Source organism: Chenopodium quinoa, unplaced genomic scaffold (assembly GCF_001683475.1).
Source record: "Chenopodium quinoa cultivar QQ74 unplaced genomic scaffold, ASM168347v1, whole genome shotgun sequence".
NCBI classification, from domain to species: domain Eukaryota; kingdom Viridiplantae; phylum Streptophyta; class Magnoliopsida; order Caryophyllales; family Amaranthaceae; genus Chenopodium; species Chenopodium quinoa.
In genome coordinates, this window is record NW_018744718.1 from 2,771,705 (window position 1) to 2,781,518 (window position 9,814).

General features: G+C 34.6%; 1 protein-coding gene across 1 annotated transcript; it reads right to left on the reverse strand.

Annotated features, from left to right (window-relative positions):
• Positions 1-242: 242 nt before the first annotated feature.
• LOC110703384 (cleavage and polyadenylation specificity factor subunit 3-I-like) lies at positions 243-7,581 on the reverse strand. Its single transcript, XM_021881185.1, has 6 exons — positions 7,108-7,581; positions 6,272-6,433; positions 6,075-6,172; positions 5,682-5,727; positions 5,451-5,600; positions 243-2,092 (listed from the first exon to the last, which is right to left on the reverse strand). The coding sequence occupies exons 2-6, from the start codon at positions 6,422-6,424 to the stop codon at positions 455-457; spliced, it is 2,085 nt and encodes a 694-aa protein (XP_021736877.1). The 5' UTR covers positions 6,425-6,433; positions 7,108-7,581; the 3' UTR covers positions 243-454.
• Between the last annotated feature and the right edge of the window lie 2,233 nt (positions 7,582-9,814).

Below are 9,814 nucleotides of genomic sequence, written 5' to 3' on the forward strand. Positions count from 1 at the left end.
TTTTTTTTTTTTTTTTATCAACTTAAATAATTAGGATAACTACTTCCACCCTATAACAATTGTGGATAAATCAGCCATCAGTTTTTAAGAAATAAAAAGTACTGTACTACGTAGATAAATTGACTAAGTCTTGGTGGAATGGCAAAGCTATCCCTTATTTATTAGCTGAAATGACCATACTACCCCTTGATTTACATCTTTTTGTGTATCAAGCTTATAAACTTATTTTTCTCCAATTAGAATGAGGTGAACTGTAAATCCTTTTCATTAAATTAACAAAAAGAGGGGCAAAACAAACTGCATTGGTAGATAAAATGTACAACAATGGACATTTAATCTGTCCAGAACAAAGTTAAGATCAAACAAGATACAGACTCACCATAAATACTCTAACCTGTATACCACTATTGACTTCTCAAATTAAAATAAAAAAAGTCTAGGTGTTAGTAGTTAGCTACGCAGCAGGAAGAGGAATAGGCTTAACAGCACTATGGATACGTCGGAATGCTGTTCTAACTCTTTCCTTCAGCCCTTCATTCTCACTCTCAACATCACCACTCTGTTTGTCAAGATAAGCCACGTTGTTGTCAACAGTGATCACCAATCTCCCATCTTCACCTAACTTCACATCTCCAAACAGTGATACCAGAAGTGCATGGGCAACCTTCTGCATCTTCTCCTGACTTTCTTGAGTTTTTTCAGACTCTGAATCAACCACTACTTTTGGCATCTCTTTGCTCAAATTTAGAACCATAGCCACTATTGAATCTGAAACCATGTCGCAGATTGGATCAGCTGACCAATGGAGGGATACATGCTTTTCTGACTCCTGCTTTATAGTAACAGAATCATGTACCCGCAATGTTGGAACATTAGAATCTTCATCAACCCCAGATTCAACACTCTCATATATCTGCTTTAATCTGTGCTTCAAAACACCAAATGCACCAGAATAAGGAATGGTAATCCGTTGGTTAACATTAGCTGTGCATAGCTGAGAAAATAAGTGAAGATCTTCTGGGGCCATAATCTGGTAAGTGAAGCCTTTCTTCACCAATAAACCACTCACAGTTTCACCAACTTCAGGGGTTTTCTCAGCGACCCTTCCTATGGTTTTTGCCATTTTTTCAGAACTAAAATACATTTCAACAGACTGGCAGTTCTTAGGAGACATAATTTTGGTATTCTGATCAGAAAACAAGTCGATGAGACTCTGTTTAAGCCTTCCCATTTGAGTAGCCTCTCCATGAACAAGTATTATGTTGGGAGGCATAAGCTCTTTAAGGAAAGCACTTGTTTCAGAATAATCAGCATGAGCAGAGAAGGATATGTAACGGACCTGCATATTAAGAGGAGCAGCAAGACCGTTCATCAGGGTCACTTCCTTTGGTTCGTTTAAGATGGTTTTGGCCAACGTCCCTTCAACTACATACCCAGGAATGACACATGTATTTTTCTTGTCTGTACACCACTTGTCAAAAAGCTGTCTGGACAGCCCACTCTGAAGCCCACCTGGACTTGCCATCACCACTGAGGGACCGACATCATCAAAGTTCTCAATGCTCTTCAGTGGAGATATGTGCTTGAAGTCAAAGGGGTTTGAACTTTCAAATTGGCTGCGGATCCTGTCATTCATAGCATTTATGTAGGTCTGATAGACAGCCATGCATCTTTTTGCAAGAGGAGAAGCATAATATATGGGGATGTTGTGAAGCTCAGGGTGATTCGACCAATACTCATCAAGAATTAATAACAGTTCTTGAGCACGACCAAGAGCAAATGCCGGAATAAGAACACGGCCCCCTTGGGCAACAGTAGAGTGAATAACATCAGTGAAGCGTTTCTCTCTCATGTGCCTAGGTTGATGTAGCTGAATACCATAAGTGGATTCAATTATACATATGTCAGGAGAGAACTCAGGAGTCTCAGCACAACGTAAATGTCTGTCTTCTTCACGGGAATAATCACCAGTATAAAGCACTCTCACTCCGGCAATGTCCACCATGAACATGGCTGCACCAAGGACATGACCGGCAGTATAACACCAGAAACGAATTCCATTTACTTCTAAAGTTTGATGAAAATCAATAACCTACAGATGATATGATACATTATCAATGTTGACCATATCACTATGTCAGAATGCATTTCAACATAAAGACTCTTAAATACGCTGCATGGGAATGTCTTAAACAAGTCATCAATGGACAATATTCCATGTAGAGTCAAAAAATAAAATCAAGCTAATACTTAACATGCTATGATATTTCGCTACAAAATTAAGTAATCAGATTCATTTTCCCCAGGTAATTATTCCATGATGTGATTGATAAATAATGGTTGTTTTACAGTTCCATCCTACAGCATGCTTCCTCAAGATGTCCATGCTTCAATTCTTTTATAGGGAACTTAATCATGCACAAAGCAACATATAAAAAACATGGATTCGCAGCACAAACAAAGCTTAGAGAGATCAAGAATATTTTATTTATATTGTCATTATTTTGACAGGAGATCATGATGAATGCATTCTTACTGCAACATTGCTAATCACTGTTGAGTGTTAACTAGTAACTTCCAAATGTGAAGTGAAATGTAGTAAAACACTAATTTTACAATTCCAATATAAAATTTAAATGATTCTATCTAACACTTAAGTGATAGACCCAATATTGGGTCAGCCCATTAAGGTTTATCACCGTAGGTCCAAGAAGAGTCAAGCTCACGAATTGGGTCCAGGACAAAAACAAATCAAACACAACGGTAACCAGCAAGAGCAAGCAACAGAAGTGGAGGAACAAGGAGAGCAGTAGCAATTGTCAAGGAAGCCAAATTGGGAAAGAGACAAGCTTGAAAAGGATGAGACACCACTTTGTAACCATGGCAAAAAGATTGATGTTCCCTAAGCTTTGTAAGTCAACTAGTATTAGTTTTAGGGTATATTGGAGCTTGAGTATAAATTGTATGGTATGTAGTAATAGCCGTTTTATCCAGAAAATTGTTGAGAGAATTCTCATGAGAGTTGTAGCCTAAAGCTACTTAGAGATTAATAGCCTCAAGCTATTGCTATCTTGTAATCTTTTGAGCTTCCTGTCTAATCAAATTACTCAAGCTTAACCTTAATTTGCGTTAATTAGTCTTAATTACATTGTGTGAGAAGCGGTTCTTGACAACTTACCATTATTAACACGATATTTGGATAGAAAGATTTGAAGTTTAAGGGAGGAAAGGCCGAAAGGGAAAGTAAGGGATTAATTTTCCATTGTTGGATGATAAGGGAAAAGGATTAGAGGGATCCATTTTCCTTTATCATTTAATAAATCATATCCCTCCATTCGGGAAATTTTGAGAGGAAAATTGAAGCTCACTATTTCCACCCCTCACTTCCTTTTCTCTTCCCTCGTTTTCCCCTTCTTTTCTTTCCCTCTACAATGCTATCATCATTTCAAACTTACATTCACATTTCCAATAATACTAGAATTTTGGTGGTTTTGTCACCTTAATTCAAGTGCAAAACTCCCAAAAAAAAAAAAAAAAAAAAAAAAAAACTTAAATACTACCCCCTATATTATCTTTTATTATTTATTACTTCCTCTGTGTTTTTTAGATTCATCACCTTCTAAAACAGGGAGTTTCAATATAGATCATCACTTTCCTTTTTAATTAATAAACTCTCTTTATCTTTCTCCTATCAAATGGGTCTATTATTTTCTTTTCCTCTAACTCTCTCATCTCCAAAAATAGTGTAGGAGGCCGCAATTTTTAAAGTAATGCAACTAAAAAGAAATGGAGGAAGTAGTGAGAATTGAAAAAAGTTAATATTCTGAAGAAAAAAAACATCCATAACTATAACTCCAAGCTCCAACAACATCTAATTTATTAACATTTGTATATATTTGTGAGCAAGAAAAGGGGTCTAAATAGTAATTTAACCAAAAAAAACCAAAGTGTGTCATATAAATAAGGCCAGAGGGAGTATTGGTACTTTTTTCAAGTTATACTTAGGTTTCTGAATTAGTATAACTAAATGCAAAAAAGCTAGTACAGCAATAATGATAAATAAACAATAATAATAAACAATGATAATAATGACAATGGCAACACTAATAATATACTTCCTTTGTTCTTTTTAAGTTGACACATTTCTTTTATGACGTATGCCAACGCGAAACTTCAACCATAAATATCTTTCAATGAATTAAACTTATAAAAAGTTGGGCATTTTGAATATATGCAACAACGCGAATCTAACAAAATGCCACATGAGACATGACTATAATCTATCTTAAGCATAAATCACAAAAAGATTGTTAAAATTGTGCATTTGAAATTTTGAATAGCATCAAAAGTTAAAACGTGTAAACTAAAAAAGAATGGAGGAAGTATATAGAAAAGCTAAAACAAGCCAAGGGGAAAGGGTTGAGAAAGACTATTACAAGGCATAGGTAAAAGATAGCATGCAAACAGAAAATATATATAACACATAGATGACATAGTCCATTAGTCCCCTAGTTAGAAATGAAAAATATATTTTTTAAAAAATCTGTTAAGACTCTTAGTTCTTCCGTTGTTCCAGAGAACAATTGCCCTAAGCACCGTAAAAGGCTTTAAGCGTGTTGTAGCTATAATGTTGGCATTCATGACTTAAGACACCATGGATTCAATCCACACGGCTACAACTAAGTACCAAGATGGTCAAAAGAAGTACAGATACAAGAAGAGCTAACCCGTAAGAAAATGGATAAGTTGGAAGTCAAATAACCAGTATAAAATCCTATTTGCCGGTTAATTATCTGTTAGGAAAAGTAAGCCATGTGGAACTCTATTGACTATGAAAGTGCGGTGACTAGTAGATCATTATTTCAATATAAGTTTATAACAACACCATCAATTCAATATGCTTGAGGGTGTTTGGATAGAAGAGGTTTGGGGCAAAAAGAGAGGTTTGAACTTTGACTAACTCAAAAACCTGTAATATGAGTGTTTGGATAATTGGCTGCGGGGATTATAAAGTTTTGAGTTCAAAAGGCTAATTTTGAAAAAGCTACTAATATCAGTTTTTTGATGATAGGTTTGTGGCAGTTAAAAAGATATTACTCTTCTATCTTAAAGCTGATCAAATAATACTAATACCAAGTTTGTTCAAACTAATATTCTAATAATAGCTAAAAATATATGATATATCCTAACTGATCATTTTACACAATTAAATAGTTATTAGCTTGCAGCTATTTACCAAACACTTTTACATAAATAGCAAGCAACTAGTCAAACCAAACTAGCTCATACAAACATCTAACAAGAGTCACAGCTAACCTTGTTGCCAAATAAGGCCTTCATCTTCAGAAAAGCAATTAAGATACTAAACTAATTTTTAAAACAAAGACAGAAAAAAGAGGCAATTCCAAAACAATGATAACATTCCTATGCAATTTGGAGAGAAAACCAACCTCAATTCTGTCCATAGAACGAAGAATATCTTGCTCATCAAACAGCATGTCTTCAACTGAAACTTTGCTGACTTTGACATAATCAGACAAAAGAAGTCTGTAGATAGCTTTAGTTGCATGAGTCATATAAACTTTGCCTTTAAATGTAGTCTGATAATAGAAACAGAGAATGAGTTAGTACAAGTAGAGTGTCCTCTGAAGTATATAATTACAGATCAAGCAAACACAAACCTTTTCCAAGAAATATGGAAGAGATGCAGCATGATCCAAGTGAAAGCTGCAGGTATGATGCGGGATCAATGGAATGAATCAAATATTTATAAAAAAATAAAAAATAAAAAATAAAAAATAAAAAATAAAAAAAAAACAACAACAACAACACAGAAAAGCAAGATGCAACCAAACAAAAACAGGAGTAGTAAGAAGAACACTGTAGATTTTTAAGTAGAATACAACACTGCTAAGTTGGTTGTAAGGTATAGAGAATGGCCTATTATCTTTAGGCCTTACCAACAAGACAACAATTGGACAAAGGTAGAATTCAACGCATGCAAATACCTTAGCAAAATTAAAACAAAGTTGTACGTCTGAACAAATCAGCTGAAAAAGGAAAGAAAAACATACTGAGTAATCAGAAGGACGTCAATTGTTGAAGGATCAATTTCATCAAAGTAAGGCAAAGCAGCCATTCCAGAATATGCAGGGTGAATGCCACAGTCAAACTGGAAGGAAGATAATGAATGATTTAAGTAACCAAAAACGAGATAAGGTATTAACATTTAGTCCCGCTAACAGAGTAGAAGTTTGTGAGCAGTCTATACCATTACAGTCTTCCCTTTGTAGGACATATAAACACAAGATCGTCCCACTTCACTTCCAGCACCTAATGGGGTTATAATAAGTTGATCTCCTTCTCTTGTGGCTGGAGAATCGCGTTTTTTCAGCGATGATGGTGGCTGACCAGTTGACGCCATATTTAAATCCTTCAACAAGGACAACAATGATCATATAGTGCTTTAAAACATCACATAATACTCAGTTCAAACTCAAACATGCAACAACTATAAACCTTCCCATTTGTTTCCATTATATTTCCTTTCGATTCAATACAATAACCGCACTCTCGGAGATGACATGGTAAGAATTTGAAACCCAATTCTCACTTTACTTGCTACACTACAGAATGAATACTTCAGCCAATTCCTACAAAGCCCGGTTTTCTATTCAATACAATATACAAAGGCAACAAAGCTATGACATTATGCAAATTGGCTAATCTCTAATTCCAATCCAAATTTTTGACCTAAATTCATGTAATATAGGGTTCAACCCCGAAAAATCAGAAAGTCTTGAAACCGATCTTTTCTAAAACTTAGGTGTAATTAAGCTGAAATCAGTGTTTGTAAATATACAATTCTACTTCTACTATCAATAAAAGTAGACAACAACCCAAAATTATGAAAACATTTTCATTCATGCATTTCACCGAACACTTGGTATGCAACTCAAACAATGTAGTTCCCTAAGCTCAAAAACAATCAAATATAATCATTAATATCCATCACATAACAACAGTCCATATCGAATCGTACTCAATTTACAGCGATAAACCCTAATTAGAAAACCTAACTGATCGAAAATCGAAGCATAAACTTACCAAAGCAAATGTAAGTGGTGGAAGTGGCGGTGAAAGCAATGAAGAGGTGATGGTAGGTTGTCGACGGCAATGAAGACGGTGGTTTTTGGATGGAATGAGATGAAAGAGAGGAGAGAGAGGGGGAACCCGCGGTTGAATCAGAATAGTAGGCTAGTAGTGCCGGGCGCCTAGGGGAGTTCGGATGAAACTTTGGCTGAGGGCCTGTTCCGAAGTAATTCGAGGTGAATTGAATTAAATTGAAATGAACAAAGTGATTAGAGGTGAATTGAATTAAGCAAAAATGAACTGAATAGACCTTAATTGAAGTGAAGTGAAATTACAGGCAAAATTTTGTCCTCTATTTGTGTTAATGGTAAAAAAAAAAAAAAGGAAGCCCCGGGTAATCTCTGTGGGCATTTTGTTAAATAAATCGATAAGTTTATCCAGTCATCATAAGATTCATAACTGTAGGACCCGCTTTTATTGAAAATTTTATTGATTTATTTATTAAAATGACATGTGGTAAACAATAATTGTGTATCTCGAAGATGAACTTGTATTTGCCTATAAAAAAATAAGGAAGCCCCACTTAATCTCTGGGATAAACAAAAATCGTTTATCACGTATTATGCTATGTTTACTTCAATTTATGAAAATATAAGATTGAATCAATCAGAAAAAAATAAGTTATGACAATCTTCACAAATTCTTATACTCTGTATGTGGCTGGCCATACCGTGTGGCCAGTCGTCACAAAGATTATTTCATATGTGTAATAGGGTTACTTGGTTTTTGTTAAGGGGGTTACTTTAAGGGAAGCCTCAGTTACTCAATATGAGTAACAATTTGTGTTACTCAAATTACATAAATTGTAAATAATAGTGAATTTAACAATAATTTATAATTTTAATTTTGTTGCTGATTCAGTCACCCTCCTTCCTCGTCCTTCCTCCCCCTCTTCATCCTCCCTCCTTTCTCAATTATAATGGCAGATTTTCACCAAGAAATCATACAACAACCCAACACCACAACAAACCAATCCCACTATTTCCAACGTCCCATTCTAGCAGCTCCACCATCGAATCCAACGAAAACCCTAGGTAAAAAATAGAGAAATAAAGAGCATGGTTAACCCATAAGGGTAGGTGTTAAAGTTTTCTTGTTAGCTTTCCCTCCTCCATGCAACCGAAAGTGACTAGACAACCAGGGACAACGAAGCAACGTAATGACACACGATTCCGCAACAAAAGGCTAACAAGGAAGGCCGACTAAGCAATCAGAAACCTAGTTCGGGCTAAATTAGGCTAACAAGGAAGGCTGATTAAGTCACCAGAAGCTATTAACCCTCAAAAGCTACTTCTATGGTGAAGAACAAACTTCATGCTTCAATAGAGAATTTTAGGGCACGGGCAAAAAGAGGCATGAGAAACTAGAGGAAAATGGTGAAAACTGAAAAGGGGAAAAGAGAAAGGAAGTTACATTATTGTCCAAACTTTATTAAGTGAAAAAGACAATTTTTACCCTCGAGTAACACAATTGTTACTCATATTGAGTAACTTGGATTTACTCGTTACTTAGTCAGTGTTACAAGGGTTACTCAAACAGTGTTACAGGTCTACTTAGTCAGTATTACTAGATATAATTGGTTAGTGTTATAGAGGTTACTTTGTTTATTTATAAGTGGTCATACGGTGTGGCCAACAACACACAAGACGGGCTGTACAAACTTTAAAACACACTTTGTTGTTTTATTGCTAAATATCTTTTTAATTTTATGTTGAAAAAAATTATAAAAATTATATATTAAGAAAATCTATACTATATATAATACTAAAGTAATACACTTGGCATAGTTTTGTGAAAATTTTCTCTAATAAATGTTATTTACATATATATATATATATTTTTAAATCCATTAAAATTAATGTAAAATTATAATTATAAGGTGTGTAATAAACATTAAATAAATTCAAATTTTCTTAAAAAAAAGTGTTACATTAGTCATTTAATTTCAATCAACACTATTTTAACTGACTATCATTATTAATAAATTATTAAATCTTATATTATGGATCTGTGCATTGCACGAGGCTAAAACGAGTACACATTATTACAAATCCAATAAGACACCACTAAATATATTTTTTCTTTATAGATTACTGTACAGTAAAGTCTAATTTTGGTCAAATCAACAAACAAATTAGATCAAATCAAACCAAATTAGATTTAATTATATAAGAAAAAATAAGATGAACTAAGCAAACCTTAAAGGAGTACTTAACTTTTAGATAGTAGATCCGATCCCTAGGCTGGCTAGCTCACCGACCAACTTGACCGAGCCCACCACAATTCATGCTAGATTATGGAGATCGTGCCTCGCTGGTAATTTGGAACTTAGGCATGGCATCACTAGCCCATGACCGGTTTAGGGACTATATATCTATTACGTAGTAGTTAAGCACCATGAGATTAACAAATTGAGTTTTATGATCAAACCATCGTTCATTGTATATGTAGCCAATATCATAATTTACAAAAGCGTAAGAATTATTGGATTTTTACTGAGGATAGCCCGTGGGCCATAGGCTTTGTAACGGGCGCTCGGAACTGATTCACGTTTATTTTGACATTCTTTTCCTCCACAGTACCATTATGTCCAACTAAACTATCTTCAATTCGTTATCTTAAATGCAAATAAAATTTAGAACTGAGTTTATTGCCTTAGTTA

What these genes read in the sequence shown, in the direction of transcription:
- LOC110703384 (XM_021881185.1), bottom strand. Translation starts at nt 6,424, where the DNA reads ATGGCGTCAACTGGTCAGCCACCATCATCGCTGAAAAAACGCGATTCT. An exon ending in ACAAAGGGAAGACTGTAATG is followed by an intron (nt 6,173 to 6,271) that starts GTATAGACTGCT and finishes TCTTCCTTCCAG; the next exon opens with TTTGACTGTGGCATTCACCC. An exon ending in TTCCATATTTCTTGGAAAAG is followed by an intron (nt 5,601 to 5,681) that starts GTTTGTGTTTGC and finishes TTCTATTATCAG; the next exon opens with ACTACATTTAAAGGCAAAGT.